Source organism: Sinocyclocheilus rhinocerous, unplaced genomic scaffold (genome assembly GCF_001515625.1).
Source record: "Sinocyclocheilus rhinocerous isolate Xijiao unplaced genomic scaffold, SAMN03320098_v1.1 scaffold1965, whole genome shotgun sequence".
Classification (NCBI taxonomy): domain Eukaryota; kingdom Metazoa; phylum Chordata; class Actinopteri; order Cypriniformes; family Cyprinidae; genus Sinocyclocheilus; species Sinocyclocheilus rhinocerous.
Genome location: NW_015625577.1, coordinates 1,297,195 through 1,317,097, shown reverse-complemented (window position 1 = coordinate 1,317,097; position 19,903 = coordinate 1,297,195). Strand labels below are relative to the sequence as shown.

Sequence of the window (19,903 nt, the reverse complement as noted above, 5' to 3'; positions counted from 1 at the left end):
TTCCATTAACCAATGTTATGCGAATAAAATGTAATTTTTCCTCTTGCGATAAATCATGCCGATGGATGTTGGTAGTTTTACGTACATCACAGCAACTGCACTAGCCATTATTTTTAATCGAAGGAGGCTTAAGCCCCGTTCACACTAGCAGCGACTTTAGCAGGGGCTAGCGATGAGGTTACTAGTGGGCGTTCTCAATGCTGGTTGCCTTGACAGCGAATCAGGTTTCTTGCCGCTAAGTACAAACATTTTGGAGGCAAAAGACTAAATATAATCTAAATCTAAATTAAATCCGTACATACAAACAAAAATGAATGAGAAACAGAACCTACTTTCTTCCATTGCGTATGTTTATCTACGGGGAGATCTAGAGGAGAACGATCACATGAGCTCTACCGTCTTCTTTCCTATTGGCTGTCGCTCCCAAAAGTCGCTCTTCATTTGCATAAAGTTGAAGGATTCTGAACTTTGTCGCATCACTGGACACGCCCCATCCGGTCGCCAATGGCCGCTGTCGCACGTGTCGCCGGAAATCGCCAGCCCTCCATTGAAATGAATGGGATTGTGTCGCTTTGCTGTTGCGTGTCGCTTGTAGTGTGAACGGGGCTTTAGGCGTGTATCTTTAGCAAAGCAGCAAAATTCTGAAACACAAGCATTAACTAGAGTGGCCACGATCAGCTCCGGCAGGCGTGTTGGAGCTGTAATGCGCCAAAGACGTGTGCAGTGTAAATAAGGGGTTATACAAGCATTAATGTCAAGGAAAGTCCCTTATACTTGAGAATGGCCATGTATGAGGTGTTTCTTCCGGTGTCATCCGCTTCCAGCTATTTTTAGCTATACAAAACAGCTTGTTTTGCTGATTGATACTGTATACTGGTGTATCTTACCATATTATTTTAATGTATTATCTTAATTAAAAACACACTGGTTTGTAGTACAAACAGTTTTACCGTTTACTGCATTTTGTTATTCTTGTTACTTCCCTACAACAGCTAATGAACCAAAAGTCTCGCACATTTACAGAAAATGGCTTACTTCTGGATTGAAAAATAAGGTTGATAATACATTAAAGAATGATTTTGTGAGTTATGTACGCCAGATGACCTGTAAATGCAAAAAAACTGTTTCCATTGAAGTTTTGCTAAATATTCCTTTTTCAAATTGCTTTCAAAAACAAACAATAGACAGACATAAAGAAAGACATAAAGAAAGAAAGAAAGAAAGAAAGAATGCATGAACAAACGATTGAACAAATAAAACGATAGAACGACAGAATGATATAGATAGATAGATAGATAGATAGATAGATAGATAATCTACACATCTTCAGTGTGGTCATTTGGAGATCTTCTTCCTAACGCTGATGTGAAAACAGAGTGTCCTGAGTAGAAAATTAATGCTTTCAAACTCCCTTAAGTCTCTTTGTTTTCATTCAGTTGTTGAATGGCTTTGGGTTTTCCCTGTCAGAGCAGAAAAACGACATTCTCTGAGAGAGGGAACTCCGTGTTCAGCACTGTCTGTCCAGGTTCTGGCTTCAGCACCAGTGGACCCTAGCTGACAGTTCTGGGTCGCCTTTTACTCTGCCTCTCGGTCATGTCTCTCTTTGTGAGACGGGAGGTCTGACCAGGTGATGTTTACCATAACAAAAAGACCATGCATTTCTTAAAACAGCGCTGAACGACAGAAAAAAAACGGACAACCAATTCCAAAGTGTTAAAGCCATTTCATCGCACACAAGAAAACATGAACACAATCTAGTCTCCTTACAAATAATTCCAGAGTGTGTTTGTTTTTTTGCAAACAAAAAAAACTGCATAAGGGAAATTTTCCAGAATTTAACTCCACATAGTAAACGGTTAAAGGATTAGTGTATGCTTTTTTCTACAACATAATTCCAAGCAATGTGGAGAAGAGGTCAAACTATCTGTTTATATCTGAGGAAAGACAAACATCTGAAAAAAAAAATGAAGCGGGTCAGAGGGGTTGAGTATTTTTCCATATGTCTGGCTGTTGCTGTTTCTTAAACATGAGAAGTGAGGAATCTGCTGTATAAGTCATGTCATCTCTGGTGATCCTCATACAGCATAAGACATGGATTATTAATTCACATCTGGTCATAAGACTGGCCTCTCAATCGAAATTGCCATGTCTAGACATGGATAAAAACTGTTTCTTTGTGTATAGCTATCAAACCTTTTAGAGAGAAAAGGCTTGGTGCATGGGAGGATGTGCAATTTATGTATAGTCAAGGAATCCAAAAAGTGAACAGAGTTCTTGAGTTCTTCACAGGGGTCTGGCGCTGGTCTGCATCAGAGCTAATGGCCTTTTACGAGGTGCAGGGATACTTCAGCCCGATGGGTGGGTCAGAGTGACCATTATAGACAGGAACTTCGTTATGTGCCCACAAAGTTGTAATTCTTGGATCCAAACGTATTTGGAAACTGTTTCACTACACCTTCATATGTAAGTAAAAAAAGTAAATATTGTTTTAAAAATATTTTTAAAGTATATATAAGTAGTAAGTAAATGACTGAAGCTTTTCTAAATGCTAGCTAGAGATTATAAGCCTGGCTTCTAGTTAATAAACTTGAAAATAGTGGAACAGGTGGCTCACATGGTGGTCCGCTTCATGTGAGCAGGACACCCAAACAGTGACCTAGCAACCTCTGTTTTTTGTCTTTGTCCCAATGCCTCTCAATATCTGTGTGGCTCATCTAAATCTATGTGGCTAATCTAAAGCTATTAATGCAATTTTTGTTTGCATTGTATCAACCAAATCGAATGGTAAGAAAGACAGGTTAGCTTTCCTCTTAAAGGTTACAAACATTTACTGAACAGATTTTTATAGCCACCAAAACCTACTGCTCATTGCTCATGATCTTTAACCCTAATCCAAATGCACAGCACAGAGCTTTAAATAACAGCATTTACAGTGATCTGAATGAAATAGCATGTTTCAATTTTAGAAGTCATCATTAAATGCTCCAGTGGCTGTAAGCGAGGTCTGGACAGAGTCTTTCTGGAGACTGTCACTCTAACGAGGTGTGTAGTATATTATGGAGCTGGTCGGCCATCTGGCTCTGTAGCAGAGTGACATCATGCAGTCTCTACGTCTCTCCTGCAGTAAAATATGAGGGGGAAATACTACACCACATGTGCCCTTAACTCTGCGCTTTTCTTTTATAGCATCCTCATTGTTATAACTAATAGCATGGCTATCCAATTGAAGACACATGGTTAGTCGTTAGATTAAATAAAAGTGATGGTGACATCCAGAGTGGACAGATCCATTTCAACAAAAGCTGAAAGATGAAATAAAAATAAAAAAATTTAAAAAAGTTAAATTAATTAAAATGAAAAAAAAAATCTATTAAATATTTACTTTTTTTTGCCTATAGGCACATCAAGGTAAATCATATATTTCTTCTCAGCCTAACATAACAATGGTACGCCCTCCTAATTTTAACTGGGTCCCACAGCAAGCCAGGACACAGAAATAGGGCTATAAATGAGGGTCTACTCTACGTCCCCCACATTCTCCAGACACTAAGAGGAACAGAAGAGCACCTGTCACCTGTCACCTGTCACTCATGCTGTACCAGCCTTTAAAGGGGTCATATGATGCGATTTCAAGTTTTCTTTACTCTTTGGAGTGTTACAAGCTCTTGGTGCATAGATAAGATCCCTGAAGTTGCAAAGACTAAAGTCTTAAACCCAAAGAGATATTCTTAATAAAAGTTAAGACTCGTCCACGCCCTCCTAAAACGCCTCATTTAAACACGCCCCCACGTCTACGTCACTGTGTGGGAAGATTTGCATAACGCCGCCCAAATGTAAACGCAAAGAAAGTAGGCATAACTTTTATTCTGGCTGTAGTATTGTTGCCGCCGCCGCCATGTCGTGGAGACGCTGTGTGTTTCGTTGTGAAAACTACTTTGTTTGACCTTCCAAAAGAGGACACAACTAGACATCAGTAGTTAAGTTGTATTTACAACACTGTTCCAGTTCAAACCAAATATTCAGATGTGTGCAATCTGTGCAATCTACGGAGGACGAGGACTGTTTCCTGGGAGAGTAGCCTACAATGCCGGTGTTCTGACAAATAATGCTGACTCACAGCCTGTAAGTACGTTTTCATATTTAAAGGATTTGCCACTGATGATTCAAACGCAAGTTTTGAGTAGTGTAGAGTAGCGCTTGTTGTTTGTCATTTCTCCGATCACAAATGCAGACATGGTTTTATGTTTACGTGGCTCGATACGAAACGCAACGCGTAAAAAGACAGTATAAGTCATTATAATCCGTAATTATGTCCCCACTGGATGCAACAAATGCCTCGTTTATAATGGGTTTTAATGTTTTTGTCTCGTCGTGCCGGGACACACGGAAACACAGTATGGTAAGGGGCACAATAATGTACAGTATGTGGAAAATAATGTGTTTTTTGAACCTTAAACCGCATAAACACATTTCATTACACCAAATACACAAAACAATGTTCTTTTTTAGCAACGTCATATGACCCCTTTAACGAGACCCAGAGAGAGAAAAAAGAGAATGGATTGAGAAAAGAAAGAGTAACAGATGTTTTATCATGTGGAGAAACCAAATTATAAACTCGCTTTCTTTCTGCTTTTCTTTACTTCTGTCTTGCATTCCTTCCTTTCTTCTGTATTTCTTGCTTTCCTTTCTTTGTTCCATTTTTCTTTTTGTTTCATTGTTTATATATTTTCTTCTTTTTTCCCATTGCTTCCATATTTCTTTTTCCATTCTTCATTTCTTTCTTTTTTGACATCTGTTCCACTTCCTTCCGTTCTTCCTTTTTCTATCTTATTACCTTTGTCTCATTGTTATCTTCTTTTTTCTTCTAAATCCTCTTTCTTTCTTTCTTTTGTCTTTCTATCTTTAATACTTTCTATTCTTAACATATTTTTACCTTCCTTTTGTTGTTCTTTTTTCTGTCCTTCTCTTCTTCTTTTATACTTCCTTTGTATTACTTTTGTCCCATTATTCTTTTCTTTTTTCTTACACATTTCTTTCTTTCTTTCTTTCACATATTTTTACCCTCCTTTTGTTCTTCTTTTTTCCTTTCTTCCTTCTCTTCTTCTTTTATCCTACCTTTGTATTACCTTTGTCCCATTGTTCTTTTTCTTTCTTTTCTTACGCATTTCTTTCTTTCTTCCCCTCCTTACATGTTTCTTTATTTCCATTTGTCTTTCTATCTTTCATTGTTCTTCACGTCCTTCTTTCCTTCTGCATTTCTTTCTTTGCTTCCTTCCATATTTCTTTCCTTCTTCCCATCCATTTCTTTCCATTTTTTTCCCATTGCTTTCTTTCTATCCTTCCCTATTTCTCTTGCTTTTTCCATCCCTTTCTTTCCATCCATCCATCCTTCCTTTCTTGCTTACTTCCATATTTCTCTTGCTTTCTTTCCATCCCTATTTTTATCCCTTTTTTCCATCCTTCCATCTTTCTTTCTCTCTTTCTCTTTCTTTCTCTTTTGTTTGTTTGTTTCTTTCCTTCTTTCTTCGTTTTTTCCCATATTTCTCCTCAACATAGCTGTTCCTACTATCCTGTAAATTCAGTCCATAAAAACTTTCATTTTCACTTAGTTTAAAGTTTGTAAAAAAAAAAACGTATTTAACTTGAAAGTACAGTTAGTAAGTTCACACAGCAAAACACTGCCTGAGAATATATTAGAAATGTGAGATTGTGAGATTTCAAACTGCGACATCAGTCAAAATGTACGGAAAGCACATTCCAGTCCAGGATAACACAACAAGAATCTAGTTTCATCCTTGAATTAGTCACGCTCTGGGCAAATCTCGGGACAAGCTCAGGGTACAATTTGAGCACACAGGACTAGAATGTTTGAGCTGTCTCGCGATTGCACACTTTAGTCATTTAATTACATTAAGCAGCAATTCAGACAACCTCTCACTGAAAACCAGATACACCCTGTTAAAGTATTACACGGCTCCACAATGAGCCGGTCTAATTAGCGAATGTCTCAACTGATTACAGCAAAGATGTAGGACATAATATCTTAATCTAGAAGTTGATATAGGCCTATAACATTCAGAAATTGCATTCAAAGAGCTTCTTTTAAACCTCATCGAGCAAACAATGTCAAACGCATTTACCCAGTCTGATAAATTCACATTACTGTGCCTATTACATCCAAACATGTCTTATTGCCAGCACAATTTGAAATATAAAGGAAAACGTGTACTCACCTGCATCTCCATGCCTCTTCTTGATCGACATCTAAAAACAAAACATGAAATCTGTTAAAAAAACATACATCAAGGTTGAGTTAATATTTTCATAACTGTAACCATATCACATAAAATGGTCTCATGAAGCATCAAAACAAAGGACCTAATGTATTGCTTCTCTCCCACAGTGAATAAAATCAACACCTGACCATTGAATTTCCTCCCACGGATCTGCTGAACGGTACTTTGACTGGGTCACTATGATTTACAGTGCTCTTGCCCAGCCAAGAGAGAATGTGCTACTTGTTTAGAGAGAGGGTCATGTGCAACATTCCAGCTGTAATCCATAAGAGACCTGTTTTATAGTTTCACCTTTCTGCTACTACACTCAGGTATCATGTGGCCTGTGAAAGATATCACGGTACTCTCATATGCATTGATATGCACTCATATGCATTGATTTTACAAACATGCAAATACTTTTCCTCCTAAAACCAAGCAATTTATGATTTGGTTTGCACTTTATTTTACAGTACGTACACCTATGTGTACTTACCTAAGAAAGTACTGGGTAATATAAGGTAACTACATGGGTAAAGTTATCTAGTTATTACCCAGTTATTGCAATTAATATAATAAGTACATAGTATGTACATGCGGAACAGGACTGTAAAATGATGTGTGTGTGTGTGTGTGTGTGTATTTCTGAGACAGTACTCAGTGTCTTAGGTCTTGAGGACTTTACTGTGATATCAAATGTTTGGGGGTGCGGCCAATAAAATAATATTAATATATGACATAAAATAACCTAATTAAAAAAATATAAAAACAATTAAAAATAAAACTACATACAATAAATAAAACTACAACTACAATTAATTATACCTTTTATAATTAAAATTGTCAAGCTAAATTGCTAAATGTTTTGTTAATATCTTTGTTATTCTATTTATAATATAAATGAAATAGAAATTATATTATGAATAATGAATTTGATGAATATTAAATTATTTATTATTATTATTATTATATAAATCATTTTGTCCATAGAAACCCATGTTACACATTCATAATAACCATTTAATTTATATTACTATAAATATAAATGACACAGACACACACACACACACACATCAACATAAATATTAATAATCTACAATACTATGAAAAAATATACATAATATCACACTATGAAATAATTCAATTATTATAATTGCACATTATACATTTGTACTATATTGTATATAGTTAGAAACTAAAGATACATAAAAATGTTTCCACAAAATGTATGAAGTTGAAAACAAAACCTTGCACAAAAAGAAGACTCTGTGACTCAATCCGGTACTGTCAAACTTTTAAGACTGATGCAAAATTGCTCAATTATTTCCCGCATTGTCTGAGTGAGCAGACCCAGATGCATGGCTAATTTCAGTAGCAGAATCAGCAGATGTCTACTAAACACAACAATGATGTAAAAAATGATGTTTTGTTGGGTCTCAAAAGGTTAGGGGCATTTTACATGGAAAGGAAGCAGATGTGTTGTCTTGAATCACAGCAGCCAACAAAACACAAGTAATTTTAGTGTAATTCAACACATTAAGACTGCTAAAGCTGTTTGAAGTGCCTGTTGATCATTGTTCGAGTATTCCCTCAGCTGTAAATGTACACTGAGGCCCTCTGCCTCCGTTTAATCAGATCTGGGTCTGAAAAACACAGCGGAAAGAGGGGAAATGATGGATGATGTCATGGTTGCTTATAGGCTGTGAGATTTTGCAGTGAGGGGTTGAATTTTAACCGCACATCTCAAAGAGTTATGGTGTTCAAATGCAAGGTACAACTGAGGGTGTTACCCTCATAAAACAGCTTAAGCAGAGCGTGAAAAACTGTAAAGGGAGACCATTTCTTGGTATGTATATTACATGTTATTTTTGACAAGACTAGCGTGCCGCTTACTGGAATGTCGCCTTTCAAAATAGGTTTGCAAAGGATTACTGTGAATTCTAGGAAGAAAGAGGATGAGCACGAGTAAAGTCCTGCTGTGTTTCAAAGTGGTAATTGTCACTGACACAAATGACGGTTACATGACATGCAATTAAGCGTCAGTGAATGATGACTAGCTTTAGGAAGAGCCACCTTACAAAAACAGATCGGGACGAAAAGATACAAAACTGAAATATCCACACATCAGTCAATCAACCAGACAGCAAAATGAAGGACAAAATCAAATCCAAGATCTTCAAGTAAAGAAACCGAATGCTAACAGAACACTATATAAAATAAGAAAAAAAAAGTTAAACTGAAAAAACAATGAAAGAAGGGGGATGATGTTTTGACACATGTGGTCTATATAATAATGAGCGCCTTCCTGGGATATGTGTCATTTTCTTGGAATTGTAGGATTCCTCTGTGTGAATGATGAAGGCTGACAGGATTACAAGTATACTCATTTCTCAGTCAGAAATAATGGATAGATAGACAGATGAAAAATAATAATCCCTGAGGGGAAACTGAGGAAAACTAACTGCGCAGGTTACACTGCATTGGCTCAGAACGAGATACAAGATCCTAACGCAGCAAAAGGAAAACTGATGCCATCATTTCCAGAGGCAATGCATAAAGATACAAAAACATAATTTGGGCTGAATCTGAATTATGAGCTGTTGGAGATTTTGGATCATGCTATATAACACAGCTCCTGAAGTTCAAGACATATTTTTGTATGTCTGGGATTCCCCTACAATTCATTTTTAGCGGTTTTATTTGGCATGCATGACTAACGTCTATCATAATATTCATCGCACTCGAATACATGTTTGATATTACACACATGTTCCATGTGAAACTGATACTGGACTGGCCTAAACTGACTCATTTAAAGGAATAGTTCACCCAAATGTGAAAATTTTGTCAACATTTACCTCATTGCCTCATGTTGTTCCAAACCTGTATAAGTTTCTGTCTTATGTTGAACACAAAAGAAGATATTTTGAAGAATTTTGAAGAACGAAACAGTTGTTGGTCCCCATTGACTTCCATAGTAGGGAAAGAAATACTATGGAAGTCAATGGGACCATCAACTGTTTGATTACCAGCATTCTTCAAAATATCTTATGTTCAACATAAGAAGGAAACTCATACAGGTTTGGAACAGCATGAGGGTGAGTAAATGTTGATAAAATGTTCATTTTGGGTGAACTATCCCTTTAAAGCCAACATGCAATGGTGCAACCCATTTTACTACCAACAGTTATTTCAGAGAGAAACGGCACATTAAACAAGTAATTGAGCGGTGCCAACAACCAAAAAGAAAAGGCATTTCAGAGGAAGAGATAAAAATTACAAACCATGCATACAAAATAGGCCTAATTCCATACTATATCGTACATTTACATTTAGTAATTTTGCAGACGCTTTTATCCAAAGCGACTCACAATTGGGAAATACATAAAGTGATTCTTCTTAAAGAGACAAACAGACACAGGAAGTGCTTGTAATACTGAGTTTTAGGCATTGTTCAAATAAGTACAAGCTAGAAAGGGAAGGAATAGATAAATATAATTTTTTTTTTTAAATTTAGGATGAAGTCAAGTAGCGTCGAAAGAGATGAGTTTTCAGCTGTCGCTTGAAAATTGTCAGGCATTCAGAATTCCTGATAGGGGTGGGAAGATCATTCCACCAGCCAGGAATGGTGAAAGAGAATGTTCTGGAAAGTGATTTTGAGCCTCTCTGTTTTGGTACCACGAGGCGTCACTCACTAGCGGATCTCAGACTTCTGAAGGGGATGTGGATTCGTAGTACTGAGTGGAAGTAGGCGGGTGCTGAGCCTGTGGCTGTTCTATATGCAAGCATCAGTGTCTTGAACTTGATGCGAGCCTCAACAGGTAGCCAGTGCAAGGAGATAAAAAGAGAAGTGTAACATGGGCTCTTTTGGGCTCGTTGAAGACCAGTCGTGCTGCTGCATTAGGAATCATTTGTAGAGGTTTGATTGTGCATGATGGAAGTCCAGCCAGAAGAGCATTGCAGTAGTCCAGCCTAGAAATGACAAGGGCCTGGACAAGAAGTTGTGCAGCATGCTCCGTTAGAAAGGGCCTGATCTTTCTGATGTTGTGCAATGCAAACCTGCAAGATCGAGCAGTCGGCAAGAAATAGTAGGCAAAAAATTGTATGCGAGTCGTCCGAATACATAAAACAGCAGGCGAAAAGTACCCGGATGACCTACTACATCTGCTGAGATTCTTAAGTGTGCATCTGGTGGACACTTTACTATCCCATGATGCCACAGAGAGTATTTGTGAATTGCATTGAAGCTACACAACTGCCAAAGGTCACATGATAATGACAACATGGCAGATGTAGTACATCCGAAATACATTCACACTATATACGTAGACATTTTTTAATGGATGCAAAGCACGTTTCAAAGCAAATGTAGAGCTGCACACTTCTGAATAAATTGAGAATCATGATTTTCCCATGTATCTAATCTAAGCAAAATAACATGTAATTTACTAGAGGCTGTGACAAAATATTAATTACCTCATTCTATTCAAAAATGTTTAATTAATTTGAATGAATTATTTTTTTTTTTAATTGTTTGAATGAATGATAAATACTTCACTAGTTCCATTACTGAAATGAATCAGCGTTTTTGAACGAGTCTCTTGAATGAATGATTCAATGACGAATACATTTTTAAGAGTCACTTGTCGCCACCTAGTGGTGAAACAATGTAATCAACATTGTAACCAACATACGTTATTTGAAGCGCCATTTTGAAGCGAAAATTACTTTCAAAAGATTATTTTCTCCATTTTGATCTCTACCATACACATGAGTGTTTATATCTGAACTATAAACTTTTACCCCAGTACTTCTGTGATAATATGAACGATTGTAGGCTAAGACAGGCCAAGTTGAAAAGACTGTTTGTGAAGCTGTTTCAAACCTAAACATGATAACTGCTCTCTCTACAAGCAGCAGTGTGAACACATATTTGAATGTTTCGGTATGACTCTATCAAAGGTTTACTAGACAGACGAGTCGTTGTCATTTATAAATAAGGTTGCGTGGGTATTTGAATCGAGCTTGCAATCTTTTAACGATTAATCATGCAGCTTTAGTACCTACTATACAGTATTTGATTTCGGACGCAGTGAAAGACAAAAACTTTAATTTTCTTCTAAATAACTTGCACAGATGAATCGTCGACAATAAGACCAGGAATCTGTATAAAGTAAATAGAATCACATTCCCAAGCATTCTAAAATACTTTACAATGTACTCACAATATCCTTTTTACAAGGCAGAGAAAAAAAACATGAAGTCAGAAGAATTTAGGGGTGTAAAATAATGGATAATATAAGACAAAGCGAAAGATAAAAAATAGAGGGATAAGAGAGAAAGTATGTGCTGTAAAGTACAAGAAAAATCCCTTAGGCATCCACTTCAAAGTGACCCCAGAGGGCTCGAGCGGGCCAGATGTGGTCCCGAGAGCAAAACCTCATCCATCTTGCATTCCATGAAACCCCCTGCAGCAGGACAAGTTTTCTATATTTAGCTCCCTTCTTCAGCCTTGCTCAATCCACTGGAATATGTTCCATCTAGTTCCCTCATTCTCCACCACATTCAGCTTTTTCCCCCCCAATTGGGTCTGTTGTTTTATGCGTTCCGACGGAAGGTCTGTTTGGGCTATCAGGCCGTGGACCATCCATCTTCCAAACTGAGGTGGGTGGCTGAGTTGGTGGTATTTTTTTGAAGTTAACATCTAGAGAGCGTCAAAGAAATGCAGCTAGCATGACGCAGGGTCTTGGTTGTGTTATGACAGAAACAGTCTTCGTGAAATGCACAGTTATGAAGGAGAAAAGAAGGAATAGGTCACTGTCACGGGTGACGCTGCGGACAAGTCTTATCTGATGTATCTCATATGCTCAATGTGGAATCTGTACATGTAGTAAATGTATAAACGGAGGGTATATATCATGTTTTTGCACAAGCCTGTGCCTGTTTTCTGAAAAGGAAACAAAAAAGAAGGGTTGAGTAATTGAGGAAATGAAAGATGACATAAAAGGGAAGGATAACGTAGGATCAAACCTATTCCCAAATTAGTCCTGCTTTTAAAAGAAACACAGGGAAGTTGAATAAGCATGTCAGTGTTGGAGCTTCTGAAAGTGCTGTATATGTTAAAACCCACTTTGAGAGCTGTTCTGCTTCTAGGCTCGTTGCCAGAATGCCTCTCAAGGCTAGTGGTGGTGAAAGGTCCATGCATTACTGTGTACATTGCGTACGTGGGTAAATGTGTGTGCATTTCACGCACAGGTTCCACACATAACAGTCCGGCCAACAGGAAGTGCAAAAAGATGGGCATCGTGCCGCCCAAGGGGTCGAGGTTTTCCCAGTTAGCCCCTGGTAGATGTGGTAACTACACCATCTGTGGCCAAAAGCATTTTACTCCATTGATGACCATTCAAAGTTCACTGATTTGAAAAAAATATAAAAGTTATAGATATAAATATCTAATATGTAAATATAAAAAAATATATTAAAAATTATAATATAAAAAAATATATTATTTATTCACATAGATGGATAGATAGATAGATTCATTTAGAAGTTAAACTAAATTAAAATACATATAAAAAAAAGTTACCTTTGCCTGGGGAAAAAAATCAGGTTACTTTTCAATACTTTATTTTATTTCAGATAGCATCTATTTTATTTTATTTCTTTTTTTTGTTATATAGTTTTAATTTTAGTTAACGATGATAACTGATATATTTAAGTTCAGTATATTTATAGCATAGTATATTTATCATGGGTAGATGAGTGTCAAATTACATTTTATAACTAAACAAATGAAGCTGTAACCTCTGAATGACAGCAGGCAGATAAACTTTCAGGGGAATCGCAGTTCACTGAATTGGTGTTTACACAAAGCATTCTCTTTTCTGCCTCCTGTGTCACAGGAAATGTGAACTTGCACGCTGACGGCATACATACTGCTATATTTACAAACCCCGATGAGCAAATGTTTTGGGAATCTTTGAGAAGGATGTTACGATTGTTTTCAATGAGCATATGTGAGGTCTAAAGAATCTCGATACTGTCAATATAATGTATGCAATACACCGAATTTAAAACAGAACATTCTAGTAGTATAATAAATCTAGTTGAATATATTACCCAAAAATTTAAATTCAGTAATTTACTCAACCTCATGTTGTTCCTAGTATTCTGTGTATTCTGCTAAACATCAACAGAACAAATATAATACATTTTTAGGTGAAATATCCCTTTAAGTCAGACATTAAAAAGTTCTCACAGTACAAAAAAAAGATTAAGATTATGTCGATTCACAAGGAAAGTATCCCACAAAATCGAGAGGAAAAGAAAAAGAGCAAAAGCACACAGCATTGACCTCTCAACCCAGCCGTATTTTGACACTTTGCAGGGGCGCTCCTCACCCAACGTCCCAAACTGAGGCTTAACCTCTGCTGGAGCAGAACAAATCCTGGCCTCCTGAGTTGCACTTGGCCCCGTAATCTATCTTCATCCTATTGAGCCGCTTAGCTCCCCTCTCCTGCCCCAACCGAGGACCCCGCAGGGAGTTGGAGAGCCAGCTTGGACCCTCCACACAGATGGATGGAGAAGACTCAGCTTCCCATCGCTCACCAGCACCTCCAGGCTTTAGCAACAATGGGTTGAGGTTGAGGAATAGGTTAGAGGCAGTGGGAAAGAGTTTTGCCAAAGCATTTATGAGTTCACACAATGATTCAACCACTTAATCAATTCTAAGCGAGCCACCAACATGTAATTAAGCAAATTAAAGGGATAGTTCATCTAAAAATGAAAACAACTTTGGAACCCACTGACTTACATTGTATGGACAAAAAAAAAAAAAACATTTTTCAGAATATCTCCTTTGTGATTCACAGAGCCAAGAAAGTCACTAGGGTTTGGAACGACTTGAGGGTGAGTAAATTATGAGAGAATTTCCTTTTTAGGTGAACTATCCCTTTAAAATGTTACAGACAGAGCACATTTGGTGCTTCCACAGTGGGTTCTTTACAGTATGGAAGCTACATTAAAACCGGGGCTTACAACATATTACATAAAAGCTGGTTCCAAGTTAACAAGCATTTTGAGCCGTATGTTTTCTTTAAAGATTTTATGAAGGCGTCAACTGTATGGTGCGGTGTAGTAGTGACGTGATTGACTGAAACAACCTCTTTCACAGTGGTTGATGTTATAGCACTAATAAATAGATGGGCTGCTTTGGCCTGGATCCTTGTGAGTCATATTTATGGCGTACAGCTTCCTCGTAACACTGTGTCAACATAAACATTCATTCAATGTTGAATCATGAACAGTTTCAAAGTAGATGATATGTCTAGCTTTTGAATTTGAACCAAATATCAATCGAGGATGCAGACTGAAATAAAATTAAAATAGAGAAAATCAAAACACACACACACACACACACAGTGTACGCTCTTTCCAGAACAGAAAAAGCCATTAAAATACTTTCAAAATAACATAAAAAAAACTTTTTTTTTCATATACTTGCCAAGGCATCTTTTCCCAGTTTCATTTTGTTTAACTTGACGTTCTAAAATAATTAAAACTAAAATAAAATGTAATAAAAAAAACATAGACATATTTTTAAAAACAAATAAAAATGGCAAAATGTACTATTGCTATTATTGTTGCTATTATTATTATTCATCACATTAATTTGATTTGCATATAATCAACTATTATATAAATTAAAATTAAAATTCATAATTTTATGTTAAATATAATTAACATGTTAAGTACTGTAAAAGATGGAATTAAATTTGCATTGTCAGGAAGAAGAATTTACATATATATTACGCCAAAAATGATATAATATATAACATACATATACATAAACTTTTATAAAAACAAATCTAAACTGTTATTTAATAAAAACGTAACTGAGAAAAGATGTAATTTGATTAGAACTGTCAAGAAGAATTTGCATAAATAAATAAATACACAGTATTTATTAGATATTATTATTAGCTAATAATATGCAATATATGTTGTATGTTATATTTTATATGCAAATAAAATAGTATACAAAAAAATCTATAACTATAACATACCTATATACACAAACATTTATAATCTAAATTTGTTATATAACAATTATATAACTAAAATAAATTATACATGTATAATATATATTACAAAAAATATTGAAATATATTGAAATCTAAATTACATATTTTTTACTCAATTTTTACTCATGCCTCATTCATTCATTCTCAAAATTTGTACTCATAAAATTCATATATATATATATAAATTCCTCTTCCTCACAATTCAAGTTCCAAATCATGAATTAAAAGGCAGACAACTCTTCTTTTTCCACAGTTTGTCTCTTTTTAATTGAGATCAGATGAGACCTTCAAGACCAGCCAGCAGATGTGTGTGACCGCAAGAACACCTTCTTCACGACAACAAGAGGTGAACGAGGATAACAGGCTTGGTGAGAATCACAAACTGTGTTACTGTTAGAAGACAGTTGGAAAAATGCCAATGGAGCTTTCAGAGTTTGGTGGCTTGAGACAAAAGTCCACGAAGTCCACCATAAATTGAGGTCGATCTGAAGCCGGTCTAAGACAGCTGTAAATCAGCTGCGGCGATCGTCCGTGAAGAGTCTTATTTTCCATCCTTTGCATGTCGGATTTGTTTCTAGAATGATAGAACATTCCTTTCAGTATCTTTCACACGAGCCCCGAACTCGTAAATCGCTCAGTGGTCAGGTCTCTCTGTACTTCCTCTAAACAGCAGGACACGCACATTCTCTCCAAAGTTGCCTTGTCAGGTTACAAACAAACTCCAAATGTTTAAAAGCTACGTACAACTAGAAACTAAACCCTTACTCTTGGAAAAACTGCATACTTTAATTTTTATGTAGTAAACATGAGGTCTCGACCAATCAAAACCAAAGTTAATTTTAAATTATGCATATACACTGCGGTCAAAAGTGTGATTGATTTCTGAAGGATCACGTGACAAACAGCAATAAAATTTCACAATTTTACTGAAATTTTGGTTAAATAAATGCAGCCTTGATAAGTACAAAAGACTTATTTTAACATTAACATTAAATATTGCAAACTGTTTGAATAATTCCTTATATTTTGGAAAAGGATGGTGCATTTACATTGAAATAGTTATTAAAAACCTAATTATAAATCCTGTTTTAGATGTTTAAAAACCACTGGTTAAGCTAAGCTACACTGGTTTGGAATTCAAACAAGATGTGATGGCCTTAAATGGCCCACTAAAAGACTTCCTGTCGCTTTGAATTCATTAATTCAATTCCCCAGACTAAGGGGGAATCCTGTTTGGATTAGCAAAGGAAAATCTATTTAACTTAGTCCCACTAATGCAGAAAAGCCATTAGAAATGCAGTCCCAGGACATCAACCTCAACCCCAGAAACTTCTCGGAATGAGCGTGTGCCCTGGTCACTGACACACAGCGTGTTCATTAGGAAACACTTCACAGAGCAAAGCTAAGCAACTGATCACATGGTCTTCAATCTGATCAACTCTTCAGAGTTGAAACTAAACCAGATACCAAAAATACAAGAACCCTATAACTAATTACTGTATATACATCATATATTTTAAAATTGACAGCTACTAACCACAAACTAAACAATTCAATCCAACACAAACACAAATCATACTAAGTAAGTTCAAACGCTCACCTCTGTCTTTTTACCATGTGATCTCCCCAGAGAGGAAGTGGCTCCTGCAAGTCTTTCTTGGCTGTGCCATTCCCTCGTGTCGGTTCTTCTGGCCATGTTGTTCCAGTTGAGGGACTGGTTCACCCCCGCAGCTCCGCTCTGCAACGACAGCACAAGAGATTTTAGCGTGGGACGGGACACACTTTGTCTGGAACGGATGACCTCTGGAGATGACTATGAGAAAAAAAGAGAAGCGGTCGGTAGCAGAGACACACAAACTCAACAGAACATTTTAAAGAGCACAAAAACTATTGAAAATGGAAAAATGTAACGGTAAATCTAGTCTCTTGTTAAAAACTAGGATGTCGTGAGGGCTCGGAAACCATCATGTCATTCCGCTAACTATCACGAATGGACATAGTGATACAAACAGAACAACAGACTGCAACACAAGACATCGTTGTCTTGAGGAACCAAAAGGCACTTTTGTGTCTTGCTGTGAACCCTTGCTATAGGGTGGTTATGTCGCGAGTTTGCATGACGTTTTTTTGAAACAGCATTGAAAGTTCCCCATGGCAAGCTCCCAAGACAATGGAGCTCTGTGTCAGTGTCACCAGTGTGGTCTAGTCTCTGCCAGCATGCAGCACATTCTATCTAACCCATGTCACAAACAGACGCCATGCACTGGCACATCAAGCAACTTCATACTGAATTCTTATCAGTTATCTAGACACAAAAGTATGAATGTCAACTAATCTCAACTATATATACACGTATATACACACACACACACGCTTTTATCCAAAGCGACTTACAAATGAGGACAATGGAAGCAATCAAAATCATGCAGTTAGTAAATGAATAAAGTGCAAGTCTAAAAGGGACAAGTTTTATTTTTTTTTAAGAATAGAATTAGAATAGAGTATGGAAGCCCGTTTCCGCCAATGAATAAAGAAAAAAAAAATGGTTATTGTGACTTTTTATCTCACAATTCTGACTTTTTTTCACAGAACTGTGAGATATAAACTCGAAATTGCTAGTTATACAGTCAGAATTGCGAGATATAAAGCCAGAATTGCGAGATATAAACTCGAAATTGCTAGTTATACAGTCAGAATTGCGAGATATAAAGCCAGAATTGCGAGATATAAACTCGAAATTGCTAGTTATACAGTCAGAATTGCGAGATATAAAGCCAGAATTGCGAGATATAAACTCGAAATTGCTAGTTATACAGTCAGAATTGCGAGATATAAAGCCAGAATTGCGAGATATAAACTCACAATTCTGACTTTGTTTCTCATAATTACGTGATATAAACTCACAATTGCGAGTTATACAGTCAGAATTGCGAGTTATAAAGTCAGAATTGCGTGATATAAACTCACAATTCTGAGAAAAAAAGTCAGAATTGTGAGTTTATATCATGCAGTTCTGACTTTATTTCTCAGAATTGCGAGTTTATATCTCACAATTATGACTTTTTAAATCTGCGAGTTTATATCACACAATTCTGAAAAAAAAAAAGTCAGAATTGTGAGACAAAAAGTCGCAATTACCTTTTTTATTTTTTATTCAGTGGCGGAAATGGCTTCCATAATAGAGAGTGCTAAATAACTCATATAAGTAAATAAATAAGTTATTTTAATATATAATTATAATAATATAATAATTTAAATTAAAATCTAGTATTTAGATTTGAATCATTATTAGGTAAATAAATATTCACTCAAATATTACATTTACATAAATATAAAATAATGATAAATTTTTTTATGTGCACATAATGAGATACAGAATATCTATATTCTGATTAGATATAAAAAAAAACTGAAAGTAAAACTATAGAAATATGCATGCTTTCTGGATAACTGAATAGAATAGAATAGAATAGAATAGAATAGAATAGACAATTGATCAGATGTGATTTGGATCAAATCCAGAAGCTAAAAAGATTATTCACATTTCAAAGAAGCTAAGGCAACATATTTTCCATTAAATGATTACTAATCAACAAACTGCGTACTTTATATTTAATGAGAAACAAAGCAAGAGTGACCTGCAGGGATGCTCTATCATTAGTGGTGTGTCTCCGGGCAGTGTTGGGTGTGTCGGAGGGGGAAGAGCCGGCGCTGAGAGCTTCTTCTATGTCCAGATTGAGCTGATCTAATCTCTTCATTAGCTGGATCATAGATTCAGACCAGGGAGACAGGACCTGAGGAGACTCCTGCATGCAGACAGAAGAGATATACTGTAGGATATCACAGACAAACAAACACTGAGGATAAAACTGATTAGACAGACTCATTACATTAGACTTGGCCATTCAGTCAAGGGTCTGTTTTCTTTTGATGTACAGAGCCAAAAATAACCAACTTGATGAGCCAGCACTGATTTCAGAGCGGTGTCTTCTTATTTCTCAAAGCTTTCAAAGTCACACTAAACTACGCTCTGCATAAAAACACTGAATCACGCCAACACGTTCACAGAGGAAAATGTTACTGCTTAGACTTAATGGAATTTTCAGTTGTTTCATTTTAGTATCAACTTTGTCTCTGATGATTCTCCTAAAATTCCTTAGGAGAATTACAATGGAAACAAATAAGAGAACTGCAGGCATTTGGTGGGAGTACAGATCTATAAAATTATAGTGGACAGAACAGCCCAGATCATTCTGACTGAAGAATCTGATGAGAAATGCTTGAGTTCATACTGAGATCTCAGTTTGACATTTCAGTTCATTGCACAGTTTGAGACATCAGCGTAATCTTATTAAAACATTTTCAAGGAATATATTTATATATGAAACAATAGCTAGAACAATAGATAGAACAACTGAACAGAAGATAGAATGACAGAATGATAAAAAGAATGATAGAAAGAATGAGAGATAGAACGACAGACAGAACGATAGAACGACAGACAGAACGATAGAACGACAGACAGACAGACAGACAGAACGA

The 19,903-nt window shown here is 36.3% G+C and overlaps 1 protein-coding gene across 2 annotated transcripts in view; it reads right to left on the bottom strand.

Annotated features, from left to right (window-relative positions):
• Positions 1-19,903, bottom strand: part of stard13b (StAR related lipid transfer domain containing 13b) — an 84,373-nt gene that overhangs the window by 50,379 nt on the left and 14,091 nt on the right. For both annotated transcript variants that reach the window (XM_016568350.1, XM_016568357.1), the window contains exons 3-5: positions 19,000-19,167; positions 16,962-17,099; positions 6,237-6,267 (exon numbers count right to left, since the gene is read on the bottom strand). In XM_016568350.1, coding sequence (XP_016423836.1) covers positions 6,237-6,267; positions 16,962-17,099; positions 19,000-19,167 — 337 coding nt within the window. The remainder of the gene's footprint in view (positions 1-6,236; positions 6,268-16,961; positions 17,100-18,999; positions 19,168-19,903) is intronic.